The 15,042-nt window shown below is 37.9% G+C and overlaps 1 protein-coding gene across 1 annotated transcript in view; it reads left to right on the top strand.

The window, feature by feature from the left end:
* The window catches only part of LOC310727083 (neural-cadherin), a 114,082-nt gene that overhangs the window by 96,193 nt on the left and 2,847 nt on the right, over window positions 1-15,042 (top strand). Inside the window, exons 19-31 of the mRNA XM_083543195.1 lie at window positions 343-436; window positions 2,646-2,830; window positions 3,575-3,810; window positions 4,967-5,244; window positions 5,477-5,691; window positions 6,483-6,610; window positions 7,113-7,240; window positions 7,410-7,533; window positions 9,494-9,674; window positions 10,491-10,657; window positions 10,991-11,255; window positions 12,320-12,500; window positions 12,892-13,145. Of these exons, the coding sequence (XP_083399321.1) occupies window positions 343-436; window positions 2,646-2,830; window positions 3,575-3,810; window positions 4,967-5,244; window positions 5,477-5,691; window positions 6,483-6,610; window positions 7,113-7,240; window positions 7,410-7,533; window positions 9,494-9,674; window positions 10,491-10,657; window positions 10,991-11,255; window positions 12,320-12,500; window positions 12,892-13,145 (2,436 nt within the window). The remainder of the gene's footprint in view (window positions 1-342; window positions 437-2,645; window positions 2,831-3,574; window positions 3,811-4,966; window positions 5,245-5,476; window positions 5,692-6,482; window positions 6,611-7,112; window positions 7,241-7,409; window positions 7,534-9,493; window positions 9,675-10,490; window positions 10,658-10,990; window positions 11,256-12,319; window positions 12,501-12,891; window positions 13,146-15,042) is intronic.

Below are 15,042 nucleotides of genomic sequence, written 5' to 3'. Positions count from 1 at the left end.
AGCATGGCATAAAGCAAATAATTTACTTAAGTCTCAGGTTTAATAAGTATATAAACATGAGCCATTTTAAAAGCTGTTGATTTAATGCCTAACAGGATTGTGGTTCACTGTTTTGCCATTTGGATAAATTGTTACTAATCGCATTAGCCCCCACCCATGCAGATTAAACAAGTCCATATCTGGCAGTAAAATGAGTAGGGTTTTTTCACTCACAAAAAAAGGCAGCAAGACTTTCTACTCTTCTTCCTCATACACAGACAGAAGCACAAATGCATATAGCCTCAGGTATTGTGATCTGTGTGAGGTGACTTTTCTATAATTATGTATTTTGCTTTTTTGCAGGGACACTTCCAACCACTGTACTTGGACAAGTTCCGTCCCCTGACATTGACGATTGGAGTGAAAAGGTTTACAAATTTGAAGACAGACCCCCTAGGTATTTTGATCCTTTACTGACATTTGATACTGGTAGTTGTGACTCAAAGTGATGCAAACAGAGCAGAGGGAAACAATGTGGAGAATATTACATTATATTATATTGGATGCTATTAATAGTTAATCAAAATAGCATTCAGAATTTTTGCTGAAGACAAAGATTCTTGTGTTGCAGTTGATTAGGAGATTGATGTATGACAGACTCTTACTATTATAAGCAGCCCATGAAATAGTGACGGGCTCATACTGAGCCTGCTGCACAAGTTGTGACAGACATGACACTTCTCAAAACTAAGGGAAAGTATGCATCAATATTCATGCAAATATCAATTGTCACATGTAGTCTGTTGAGATGAGGCCTGTCTCTCCAACTACAGTTTTCTCTAAAATTAGCCTCCTTGAGGTGTTTTTGGAAAGTTAATTAGAATAAGTAACACATGGATAATTTAGCAGTTTATCACAGGACTGTGTAGCATGACATTTGGCACACAGCATCACTTCAACCTTGGCAGTTTTTTCATTTGCTTACTTGATGGGTAATTACCTCATTTGGCACAGGAGCCGGAGGTCACTAGCCACGTGGAACTCAATTGCTGTTATGTGAACATGATTGCAGCTTTTAAATTCTAATTTGAACGCCAGCCAGTGTAAGTTTTGCGACCTTGGTGTGTCTGTCCAGGATTATGAACACAGTTAAATACTTCATGCATCTTATTGTCTGTGTCAGTAGGGTGATATTAAAGGTAAATTTCCACTGCCTATTGAGCAACATTAGAGATTTTGTGTATGTGTTATACATATTGTTTGCATCTGGTTTAAGTTGTTTAATATTATTTCAGAGAAGCATAATAGCCTAATTGTTAAGTATAATAGTGCAATGCCAGTATACATGAAGGAACATAATACCATTATGCCTTATTAAACAAATTCAGGCTTTATTTGCCTTTTTGCTCTAGTGACATGACAAAACAGCATTTTCAAGCGGGAGGATTTAAAGTATGTGTTCCAAATTGCATACGCACATACTAAACAGTTCACCCTCTATGCTAACATGTAGCCTACACCAGAGTTTTGATATGCCATTTATTATGCTGGTGTGAACTTTGGCAGGCAGCCAGTAACAGAAGGCAATTTGAACAAAAAAAAAAAATTATCAGTGTTTTTTTAACAGATTTTTTTTATCACAGATACTGAGCCAACACTAACAGTGCTTCTGCAGGTTTGAAGTGTTGATTGCTCAAACATAATGATGTAAGTGTTTTTGCTGCACTTAGTCTGCAGCATTTGTGAAAGGCAAACCTGTTTTCTGGCACCAAACACTAATACTTAATTGTTTCACATTTCATGTTTGAGCAAAAGAGGAAGGGCATTCAACTTTTAGTGAGAAGGCATTTGTTTTTTTGGTAAGATTAATTGTCGATGTCTTCTCACAAACAAACAAAAAAACCTTTGAAGTCGCTACAAAGGTGTCTACATAATAGCCAAGCTATTGGGGAAGCTATGGTGAGTAGCAAAAGAGAAATACATTTAGATTGTATAGAATAGTGTACAACTAGTGATATATGTTTTATTCTTGGGGATGGATATGGTTTTATTGCAGCTGTTAATAAGATTTAAATAGCATTTCATAAGTTGGCATCAGGTGATCCTGCTGGCTGGATTGCAAAGAATGCATGCCCCTGTTCTGGATGTATCCAGCCAAAAGGCTTTGGTGTGTGAGGTACAGCAGTGACATATTTGTCATATTACCACGGTGACCTTCTCTAATCTGAGTCAGGACTCTGCTTAGCCTGTCCTGGCTGACAGTGACTGTGTTTTGCTAAAGTGCTGGGTTATACAAAAGGACATCACTATGACCCAGTGTCTCTGTAACTCCTGTCTCTAGGATAATGAAAATAAGGGACAGGAACTAAAAGGCTAAGAACTTTTATAATGTCAGCAGTCTAGATGGTGGCCTTGCATGAGGGCTGAAGACTTAAATGGTGTGATGGAAGCATGGGAACATGAAGCCTTTTAACTTACTCCATGGTTTTTATTATTATGTCTAGTCAAAGATGCTAAAAGGCAATTCAAAATGTCTCCTTTGTTTGATTAGCTGTTGCTTGTTTTAGCACTACTGCACTGCCAGTATAAACACATCCTAACTCTATCTTTCTCTTTTTTTCTCTTCTCTCTCTCTCTCTCTCTCTCTCTCTCTCTCTCTCTCACAGGCAGTTTATCCTGAACCAAAACTCTGGTCAGCTAAGCATAAAAAGTGGCACCCAGGCTGGGAAATACAATCTACAGGTGCGAGTGGCCGATAGGAGTTGGCCTGATGTCACTTCCACAGTGCAGATTACAGTCAGAGAGCTGAAGGAGGAGGCATTGCTCAATGCTGGGTCGCTCCGATTCTTCAGTGGGTGATTTAACTCTTGTATATTCACTGCAGCATTCATCTCCAAAGTGATGTGATGAAAAGAACTATTACATGTCTATTATTATTATTATTATTATTATTACTATAATTAATGTTATTTAAGTAATATTTGAATGCATTCAAAATCTCTTTGTTGCACCTGTAGTGTATGGACAAGAATTTCTGAAGCAATTCACTCTACTCTAGAAACAGAAAGCTCGGTGCTAGCCTATAGGAAAAAGAGGGTTAGAATTAATGTTCTTAAAATACAACCATAAATTAATTCCCTCAAAATGTGTTGCATCACTGAAAGGACAAAGATTTTGATAAATTAATTCCTAAACATATTCTGCATAAATATTCTTCTTTTCAAACAAAACGTCCAAGAGCTTTAGATTTTTCTTAATACAGGAAAATATGTCAGCTCTTTTTGGATAAAATTATAATTAGATTCATGTATAACAGTATTTCTGGGTTCAATAAGTTTCATCCTGATGATTTGGGCATCCAATAATGTAATATAAAAAAATATTGCAGACCAAGTTAGAGCATCTTCACATGTGTTATAAGCATCATTATGGTTCATTTGTGGTTTTACTATTATGTGTTTTTACATTGGAGTTACTAATACCAGATTTTCATAATTTCCTAGCTAACTAAAACAGCCACACACATCTATATTTAGTGTGTTTGACATTTACATGAGTGTATGTACAGTTGTGTTTTGCTTTTTATTTTGTGCAGATTTAACAGCAGAAGAGTTGTTCTGGGCCTCTAATGGTAAAGAAAGTTTGTATGAGCGTCTTCAGCGTTTGCTCTCTGAGGTCTTACAGACAGAGCTGGATAATGTGCACATCTTTAGCCTGGCCAACGCCAGTCATTCTACCCAGCAGCACCTTAGCCTGTGGTTCGCTGCCCATGGTTCCCCTTACTACAAGCCGGAGAAATTGCACGGCAATGTGGCTATGCACAAGGCCAAGGTAACAAAAATCACATACAAAAAGGCATGCACATACACACACATATGCACAGTTTGTATTTACATTTCTCTGACACAAAAGCGCAGACAGCTCCTAACACATTACACTTGTACACATGAAGTGACAATATGCACTAGGATTTATGAATATTTCAAGGCCTTGAAAGGTATGATACAGCATTGTGTGGCCAGTGAGACAAAAAGGGAGGGAATGAAGGGGATACACAGGGAGGGAATTAATGGATCTGTAAATCAGGTGTGAGTGGGAGCCATGTGAAGCTTCTGACTTTTGTTTATGCCCAGAGCTGGAGAATGCATTGAAAGTTTTACAAAGGCTTGTAATGAATGTGACATATTGCCCTTGAACATGGATTTCAGCCAGTCTTTCTCTCTTAGACACACACACAAAGCTTATAAGGCACCTTCATACACCTTTATATACAGTATGTGTGCCAGAGTACAGACTGCAGTGTCATTAGCTTTATGTCGCCATATATATCAGAAGAATGCGATCGCGTGCTATGTCCCTTGTCACACACAGCCAGTATAAATACTGCATTTGAAAATGTCAATTCTCTTTTTCATTTCTTTTATACTTGCCTACAAAAAATTGGGATAAGCAACTAATAAGGTTTTAACTTTTTAGCTTAACCATTAGCGATTAGATTATTAGTACTACACATGGAATGTTGAATGTCTGGAGACATGAATTTATTACATTTTATTTCCACGTGTGAGCAGCTGGGTTTATATCCAGGCTGCCAGTTTAGTACACCCAATGTTATATTATAGGCTTTATTAGTTACTATAGCGGAATAATAACTATTACATAGGATCTATTGTAATCTGCGGTGGCGGGCCGTGCATTTGGTACCTGGGCCCTCAGTGGGGACTTACCCCACCTCTTAATACCACCACTATTACGACACAATTATAGAAACCATCAATACTATACAAAAACGTACGGTGGCCGAGAAGTGCAAAACACATTAACAAATCTGAAAACAAAATAACAAATGCAAAAACAAAACTAAATGAACTAAATAAACTAAATGTAGTTCAGTGTATCTAATAATGTTTAGACCAGCAGAGAAGGCTTTGCTGGCCCTGATGGCCCACCACTGGTAATCTGCAATCTGTTTCGTCATCTGATTTAGTTGGAGTCAACCCTGGGTGTGAGCATTCTGCAGGTGGGGGTGGATGAGTGTGCCTATGCAGACTGCGGTCCAGCAGGTGGCTGTTCCAGCAGGGTGACATTTAGTGACACTCCTTCAGTTCTGAACGATGGGAACACTTCCCTGGTTTCTGTCTCAGCCACAGTCACAGCTTTGTGTGGCTGCTTGGCCAGGGAGAGCAAGCACATGTCCTGCTCCTCTTACACTCACAACCCCTGCCTTAATGGAGGCACTTGTGTGGATACAGACATAGGCTACAGGTAATATCTCATCAAATGTGGTGAAAAATAGAATGTATTGTTATAATGATATATCACAGTGTTCTTTTATAAAAGCTGACTAAATGGTTAAAGTTATTTCATTAATATTTTTTGTTAAATATTTTATGATAGTGCTTCATAACTCTTCTGTTTTTTAACATTATCAGTTAAACATTAAATACTGTGAAACTGTATTCCTATTCTGTGATTTTGCTATCTATGCCGCTCCTAGGTGTCAGTGTCCACCCTTGTTTGATGGGCCAGAGTGCCAGCAAACTAAGCACACATTCCTTGGAGATGGCTATGCATGGTTCCCTCCTATAAAGCCTTGCTTTAAGAGCCACATCTCTCTGGAGTTCATCACAGAATCAGCTGATGGCCTGCTGCTGTACAATGGCCCCCTTGGTGTCCTCCAGCCCGGAGACAATGGGGACTTCATTGCACTTGGTACATTACCCAAAAGCCAAATGTTGTATTTATTTAGCTTGGCCATTGCATTGTTTTATTTCTGGTTGTACAGAACAACCAGCAAGTTGTAATATTTTAATAATGAAAAAATGTCAAAATAATCAATGTTGTCATGATTGAGGGTTTCTACACTGGTCATGCAAGAAATACATTTTCCTTTAACAATTAGCTGTGGGAAATACAGTCAATAGATGATGATGAATTGATGAATTGATCTGAATGGAAATGTCTGTGGTCAGCACTGTAAGGACAAATAGGATCAGAGGCAAGTTCTCTAATAAAGGTCAGACTTTGCACACATGCTGTCCTATATATGTTCTGTCCTGACCTCATATAACTCAAGAAGATAACCTGAACACGCCTTTAAAAAGCTTAGATCGTCAATAAGCTTTGTGTGCCTATAGGCACTCAGTTATCGAGCAGGCATTGTGCTCTCATGATTGGAGGGGAAAAAAATCAAACTTGACCACAAGTTGATTGCACTGAAGCATTTTTTGGCACAAACCTAAATGCTACAGGACTTAATGTGCTGTCAGTACTTGATAAATTAGACTGGGGAAAATTAAAAATAGCATCACTGTCGAAGCATATAAGAGAATGCATTAAGAATTGAAAGTAGAGAGGCATGGTCAAGACGTTAACACACTCAAAAGTGATAGATTGATTTACTTAATCAAAGTTCCTGAGCTCAGGATTAATAGAAGCCAACAGTGTCTGATCATCTGGTCTCAATCTTTCTTTCTAACATGATGTCATTTCTGTCTTTTTAGAGCTGAAGAAAGGTGTCCCAGTGTTGAGTGTTAATCACGGCTCCGGCACTGTCACATTGCAGCTTCCTGCACACGCCTCTTTGTCTGACCGCCGCTGGCATCACCTCGACATCATTAGCGATGGAAAGGTAGGACCAAAAGCTAGAGATGTTTTTTGCCAAAAGCTCACAGAGAAAAAATTCTGTGCTAAACCAAGGTCTCAAAGTCTGTGTACAACCCAATATGGGAAACCTTCTGAAAAATCTATTTTGGCTTGGTCAGGTATTGGCTAAATTGCAAATACTAGTGCAGCATCACACACATGTTGTTTAAAAAAAATCACATATTTTTATCCATTTACACAACTAGTAAAAATATCTAAGTAGTGGGTAGTAATGGTTAACTCTACTGCCAGGAAACTAACAAAAATTAGTCCAAAGTTTTGGAGCTGGTCAGCATGGTTTTTCAGCAGGGTAAGATGAAAGAGTGGTAAATGACATATCACATATTTACAGTTACTTTACTGCAGTTTAATCATTGAAGTGTCAATTACCCACAATATTTGTAATATAACACGATGTATAACACAGTATGTATAATACAATTGAGTGTGCACTCTATATTTACTGAGTGTATAAATATAACTTACAGGAAGTCCACTTGATTGTGGACCACTGCTCTGGAGCTGTGGTGAATGAGGTGGAGGGTTTGGGAGTGGATATGTTTGAGACAGACCAGTCAGTGTGCAAGGTGTCTGCACACACTCCAGGCACTGAGAGGTAAAATGAAGGGATATTCACCCCCCCCCCCCCCTCACCAAACACACACACATGCACACACACACACAAATATAAACTATATGTGTAAATGCCACATGAGTGCCATTAGTATGTAATTTATTGCAGTCTGAAAGATGTAAGCTGTGTTACTGTATTGTTCTCTTTGTAGATTCCTGAATGTGAATCAGCCTCTACAGCTAGGAGGAGTGAAGGACACATATCCACTGCGTCACACACACATGCACTATAAAGGGTTTGTGGGCTGCATCAGAAACCTGGTGGTCGACACTCAGGTATTAAGATTATACTTATTTTCAACCCTAATGGTATGTCTGTATTGTTTATGCATTCTAGCCATAATAGCAGCTCTCAATATACTAGATTATAGAAATCTGGCAGAAAATAGGAGAACATTTTAAACAATTTAGAAGAAACAATGTGACAGAGGTCTAGTGCCATTACTAGCCATTACTGAATAATAAGGAGCATCACTTTTTTACTAAAAAAGATCAGAGTTCCATCCATTTATTTTTATGGGCCAGGCAAGGTTGGCATAAAATGAGAGTAACCCGTACCCTAAGCAGTGTCTATATTTTACATCCCATGTCCTTTTTTACTAAGTAAATTGGCTTTTGCACTGGTTGATTTTCATTCACATTTGTTCTAACTGCTGCTTCAAAAGAAGAAGAAAAAAGCATATTTTTTCAGGTTGACTCCTGTAATGTCATTGTGGCAGTAAATGTTATGAGTAACTGTGTATATTTTGGCATCTTTATATATATTTTTTACTTAGCAGCTATAAAACAATACACTTTAAATGACCATTGTCTTTAGTTAATCGTATTCATGTTTAAATGCGAATGTTGTCCTGTTAAAAGCAATATGGTCATGAAAGTGAAAAGTGTTTAATAAAGAGTGACACTAGACCACCATGGGCATCTGTTTGCGTGTGAGCGTCTGTTGAGCTGCCCAATTATGTTATATAAGTTGGCATAAAAATGTGTGTCTAGCTTTAAGGTGACTTGCTTCACATGACTCTGAGGAAGCACAAGAGCTTGATATTAGACTAATCTTGGAATGGTAGATAAGACAAAAAAGTGTCGGAATTGTCAGGTTCTATAAAACTTTCATGTTCATGTTTCATGTTTTTTGGAACTTTGACATAATCTTCTGAAAGCATCTGCTGTAATTAATGTTTGCTTTAAATTATTTTACTTATTATTTGATCAATTCTTGTTTAGGTTAAAACTAACGTTATAGAAAAATGTTAGTATTGTAGGAACATTGCAGGAGTTTCTTTAAGCATTTTTTGAAAACCTTAAAGAAATAGAAGACATCTATTTAGTATTTTGTGAACCAAAGGTTTGTAGAACTGTTTTTTATAAAAATTTTATGATCATGCAAGAGCTGGCACAGGCACTCAAAAAAATGTCTATCATTTTCTGAACTTTTATAAACAAACATTTAATTAGGGAAGGCAAATATATAAAATATTGTCAAATATATGCTGGTGTGGGTTAATGACAGTTTCAAGAAAGGCTCTAAAAACTTGTGGAACAGCTCTTTCTTGTGTAACTTAGCAGATCAGTTAATTGCAAACCGAATCCATCAAACTCAAGAATCAAACAGAAGCAATGCTTCACCGCCTGCACCTATTTAATTGGATCCACTCATCTCTACTCATAAATACCTATCTTTTTCATTAGTTTTCACAAACAGAGTTGACACTCTTTCAGCATGTGGGTGAGGGATTTATTTCGCACCTCGTGACAAGTCTGAGTCACACTGACTATTTTCTGACATGTCAGACATTTTTGTCAAGTGTGTAGAAGGTTGTAGCATAGCATGACATTCGTGATGATCTCAAGAGAAACGCTGTACTAATATGCCAAAATTGGAACCGTAATTGTATAGTTTGACTGCTTGTGCCAGATGACACTTAATAATGTGATTTTATAATGTCATGGCTCATGATGGAGATATTTGACATAAGAAAATCTTGTCAGCGTCTTACACCTACTCAAAGCACTATGGAAAGATGGATCATAATCATTAAAAAATTTAAAATTAGACTAACCTTTATGTCACAGGATGGGAGAAAATGACAATTACTTAGCAGTGAGGTCACCCATTGTGCTGACTCAGACTCATTTATGTGTGTGTGTGTGTGTGTGTGTGTGTGTGTGTGTGTGTGTGTGTGTGTGTGTGTGTGTGTGTGTGTGTGTGTGTGTGTGTGTGTGTGTCCTTGATCAGGTGTATGACCTGAGCAGTGCAGCGGAGAGTATGAACAGTGCCCCCGGGTGCAGTCTGACTGATGGTGTGTGTATGACGGCGGGAGGGCCCTCCTGTGGCCAGCGTGGAAAGTGCCTTGGGGAGTGGGGATCCTTCAGCTGTGACTGCCACCCTGGATACAGCGGACATAAGTGTGAAAAGGGTGAGTCTGCATCCATTTGACTATTTAAAGGTTTATTACTAAGAAAACATACATTCTTTAAAAAACGTTTTGATGCAGATGAGTAATAAATTAAATATCCTGCTTCAAAAGTAATATTATTTTTACAATTCAGTTAAGTTGTAAAGCATATGTACTGCATATCCATCTTAAGCAGCTTATATGATGTTTTATTAGCATGTCAATTTCATTATTTATTATTTTAGAATAATAATAGCTGCATGTTTTATAAGACTTCTTGTGAGCATTTTACTCTTGAAACGGACTGTGATTTTACTGTGGTAATTAAACTGTTACTTTTATGACACTATTATAGGCTTCTCTGGTATACATTTGGCTACCTGCTAAATCACAAACTATTCTGTTTCAATTGTGTAACTGCAATTTACCAAAAATTATAATAATGAAATCGAAGAGCTTACTTAATGTGGCATATGCCACTTTAATGAAAGTCCATGAAGTTGGCCCTCCGTGTATAATGAAATAATAGACATCTGACATTTCTGTGGACTTTCGCCAGGTTAGTTCTTGAGAGATTGTAGTGTCATATAACCATAACATGACAGTGATTTCATTAGTATTAAAACTGAAGGAAAGACAACAGTCATAGCAACTGCCTTTTTAAACAAACCAAAAAAGTGCTTCAGTTTCATGAAGGATTTTACAGTACTGTATTTTTGTGTTATATAGTTTGCTGGCATTTTGTAAAGTGTGTGTGTGTGTGTGTGTGTGTGTGTGTGTGTGTGTGTGTGTGTGTGTGTGTGTGTGTGTGTGTGTGTGTGTGTGTGTGTGTGATAGCTCTTCCTGAGTGGTCTTTTGAAAAGGAAAGCATGCTCAGGTACCAGCTGAGAACAGGAATCAGTTCACGCAAGACTCATGTACAGTTCCTCATCAGAACACGATCCTCATCAGGCATTCTGCTCAGCATGAGCTCCCGGGACTCTGATGAGTTCATCATTCTGGAGGTAAGGAGTGGATACACACACATACACACATTATATACACCCCCAGGGGCTTACTAGAAATTTCTAGGTCTATTGGAAATGCATTCCAAATAATTTTTCCCTCCCATTTATAAGAGGCAAAGTTTTTAGTTCAGGTACTTAGGGACCCAGATAAGGATAATTCTCCCTGCAGTGACGTCCCCAAATTTCAAAATATAAATAAAAAGTATTTAAATGCACATTATAACATCAGTATAGTAATTAGCCATAACTTGAATTTGGTGTCACAAGATTTGGTTTTATCTACACCGACTCTGTTGCACTTTTAACATCTGCACCTACTTGCTTATGCAGATAGTAGATGGCTATGTCAGTGTTCGTGCCAACCTGGGTGATGGCCAACACACACTGAAGCTGGGAAGCCAGCGAGTGGATCACGGCCAGTGGGTCCTGGTCAGCTTGAGTCGCCATGACAACGTGTTCACCCTGCAGCTGGAACAAGGCGGGGGGTCACGAGAGGTCACCGGGGTGCTGGGAAATAAACGAGAGATTGCAGTGCATTACTCCAACGTGCTTCTGGGAAATGATGCCTCACTCAGCTCACAGGGAGACTTTCAAGGTGCATCTTAGTTTTTTCTTCCACTTCACTTTGTCTAGTTTGAACTGTATGAACAGGACACAACAAGCTTGGTTAAAGGCGGCAAGCAGCTCATACATAGTCACGTGTAGCAATACTTTATTATTAATAAAAAGAAAGTATCTGATGAGTTGTGGGTGAATCAGAAAATACATTCTGGGATGCTGGGATAAAACAGTCACGTACATCAAACCTGGCTGCACTCAGCCCGGGCTCCATCCTTGTTATAAGCATGTGCCTGCTTGTATTTTTTGGTAAATAACACGTTATCAGGGAGGTGGTAACTCGTTGGGTAAAGCATTGGATTTTGGATCCGAAGGTCACAAGTTTAAATCCTTCACTCTGGATAAGGGCTTCTGCCAAATACCATAAATGTAAATGGAACATGCTACAAAGGTACAGTATACTGCAGCATTATGTTATACTTTATTTAACGTAAATTTAAAACAAATTTAAGTGAATAGGAAGCCATTTGGGACTCAGCTGCACTATGCAGCACATCTTTTACATGGATCAAGAAATATTTTTTCTGTGCCAAATGTGCATGTGCAAAAACTAATTTGACATTTAACAGTTTGATAAAATTGTGATTTTTAAATGAGCACAATAAATAACACATTTAAAAAGCAAAAGAACCTCTACATGTGATTATTGCCAGAGATTTTATCAGAATGATTACATTTAAATAATTTTCTGTACAATATCTAGTTCCTCTTGTGCATCTCAGTTCCTCAGCAAGATAAATAATATTCAGCATGGGTACATATTTAACTTTACAGTGGAAACTATGAAATAAGGAAGAGTTATTTGTTGAGAAGTGAAATTTGACATCACATGTCGTTGCTTTTGCATATCTGAATTCTTTACTTTTCCTTTCTTTTCTTTTCTAGTTTTAGCACTTTTTTCTCTGGGGACAACCAGCTGTGTTTGTGTGTTTGGTATGACTGAACTGCCAATGTTTAATGCTTTTTGGTGTATGTGCGTGCGTGCGTGTGTGCGTGCGTGCGTGCGTGCGTGCGTGCGTGTGTGTGTGTGTTGCTCTGTAGGCTGTATGCAGGATATAAGGCTGAACGGTCACTCTCTGCCCCTGGATGGTCAGAGCAGTGAATTTGTAACAGTGTTAGAGTGGCGGGGAGTTCAGGCAGGATGCCACTCGGATGCATGTCGTGCAAAACCATGCCAGACCCCACTGTACTGCGTGGATCTGTGGAGGAAACACGAGTGCAGGTAAACCTACCGCTTACAATGCAGAAACTAATGGATCAAGCATAGCCCACAATGTAAATCCAGCCTTCTAGTCAAAATGGGAGGTTTAAATTTTGTACCGAACGTTGAATCATGATCTGAATTGCTTGTCTATAATTTCATGGATTAAATAAAAAAATCCTATTCACACTACAGATGTTTTTAGAAGGGTATTTTGAACAAAGAGTGAGTTTAAATAAATAAAAAATGTGAAAAATAATCTATATCTTTAATAATCTCATATTTTCCATACACATTCAGTTCTTATACACACACCAAATATGGCAAGGGGATTTGTGTTTCTTCAAAAATATCTATTAGGTATATATAGTATGAACAATATTCTCTATATGGCTGTCTTCTGTCCATGCAGGTGTCCAGTGGGGCAGTTGGCTGTGGTGGATGAACACACAGGGTTGGTGAGTTGTGCCATATCACCTTGTGGTTCCTCCACTTGCCGTAACGGTGGTACCTGCCTCGCCCATTCCACCAAGAGCTACCAGTGTCGCTGCCCAGAGGGCTTCCGGGGACAGTGGTGTGAGATCAGCCAAGATAAAACATCAAACCTGGCCGCACTCAGTCCCAGCTCCATCCTTGCTATAAGCATGTGCCTGCTTGTATTTTTCGGTAAATAACACTTCAGTCAAATAACACTTCATAACACTTCCAAACTTCAGTCTCATTCACACCTATAAATGCATAACAAATATTTAGATTGATCATTATATCTATTTAATATTTATATATTTATAATTATATAAAATAAATAAATATATTTATAAGTACCGTTTTAAATGTTCTTTATCCTGTTTAGTTTAAAAGCAAGGGGGAAAAGGTAAAGTATTTTAGAGGCTAGGCCCCCCCAGAGAGGAATTCTTTATAAATTAAAAATGTGACTAAAATGTAAGGTATAATAAGCAGATCAATAATTCATTGCTATAAGGTAATAACCATATACTTGAACATCAGTGACTGATTACTAGGTTAGGTCTATGTGTATAAATCAATATCATAAGCACCTCAAATGATTTATCATCAAGATTCCCAATTATGAAATAAGAAAACATTTCATGTTACAATTAAATCCAAACGAAGCTGCAAAATAGCCGCATTACACCAACGGATTTAACCCAGTTTCATGAATGTTAGACACATGGCATGAAATAATGTAACATGTATTGTGTGGTCAGGTTAGTTTTTTACGGGGGAAAAACTAACCTGTAAAGCAGAGTAATATATGCATAATATGCTTTTGAGGATCTTAGAAAAAAACACAAGCTAAAAGCTAACATTATCCTGTTTATGGCTGTATCTAAACCGTCTACATTTTTGTGGGATCATTAAGCTGAAAAGCATGATATTGGGCATGTACACTTCTCATACTGTGTATTTTCTGCAATGAATGTGTACCTTTGGTGCACGGATAGAGACACAGTCTGTACAGCTGTACAGCTACGCTAGTAATAGGAAGGGTTGACAGTTTCCTTCATGTTCCTGTTTACCACTCTTCTCAGCCTAATCAACGGCATCATGCCAATAAAACCGCACAGAACCATTGCTCCGGCTTTAATGAGAGTCAAATAAAGCACACGAAGAAAAAGTCAAGTATACTGCACTGTTTTTAATGGGTCTGCCGTCGTTGATTGGAAATTGCAGTGTTTGCCAATAGAGGGCGCCATTTTTCACAATTATTAAATTCAGGGTCTTTTTTTTTGTACAACCAGGGACCACCAAAAAAAAACTGTAGACACATTATTTAATTATGTATGGCAGTTTTTTTTTTTTTTACAGCTAGAAAATCATCTTATTTTTAATTCTTTTTTATTCAATTTTACCGCAACACAATTTCAGACGATTGTTTGTTTTAATGTATTAGTAAGAGGAACATAGACATTAACAGAGAATAAAACATTTATACCCATACATACATATACATAGGGACAAAAGTATTGGGACTTTTCCAGCCGTATGTGGTTCTTCCCCAAACTATTAGGACAAAGTTTAAAGCACTGAATTCTATACAATGTCTTTGGATGTGGTGACATTACATTTTTCCTTCACTTGAACAAGAAAACCCAAACCTTTACCAGTTTACCAGCATGACAAAGCCTCCTATGTACAAAGAGAGCTCCATGACCTGGGCTGGAGAGCTAGATCTTGAGTGGCCTGCTGAAGAGCTCTGACTTCATCTTTATTGAACACTTTTGGAATGAATGTGAATGCTAACTGCACCACAGGCCTCCTCATCCTACATCAGTCCCTGCCTTTACTAACACCCTTCTGCCTGATTGAGCAGTAATCTAGTGAATCTTTTTGAAGAATGAGGGTTATTATAACCTTAGATAGGGCTCTAATGTGGAATGGAGATTTTAAAAAGCATATCTTATGTTTAGGTGTCCACAAACCTTTGTCTATATAGTGTATTTAAACACATACCATCAAATTGTGACACTAGTTTCTGTGATAAACATGAGATTAAAGGCAATTACATTCTTTTATTATCCTTTTGTTTTATTACTTTATG

The sequence above is a fragment of the Silurus aristotelis genome (assembly GCF_946808225.1).
Source record: "Silurus aristotelis genome assembly, chromosome: 1".
Taxonomy (NCBI): domain Eukaryota; kingdom Metazoa; phylum Chordata; class Actinopteri; order Siluriformes; family Siluridae; genus Silurus; species Silurus aristotelis.
Note: the sequence above shows the minus strand (reverse complement) of the source record. Positions and strands in the feature narration are given on the sequence as shown.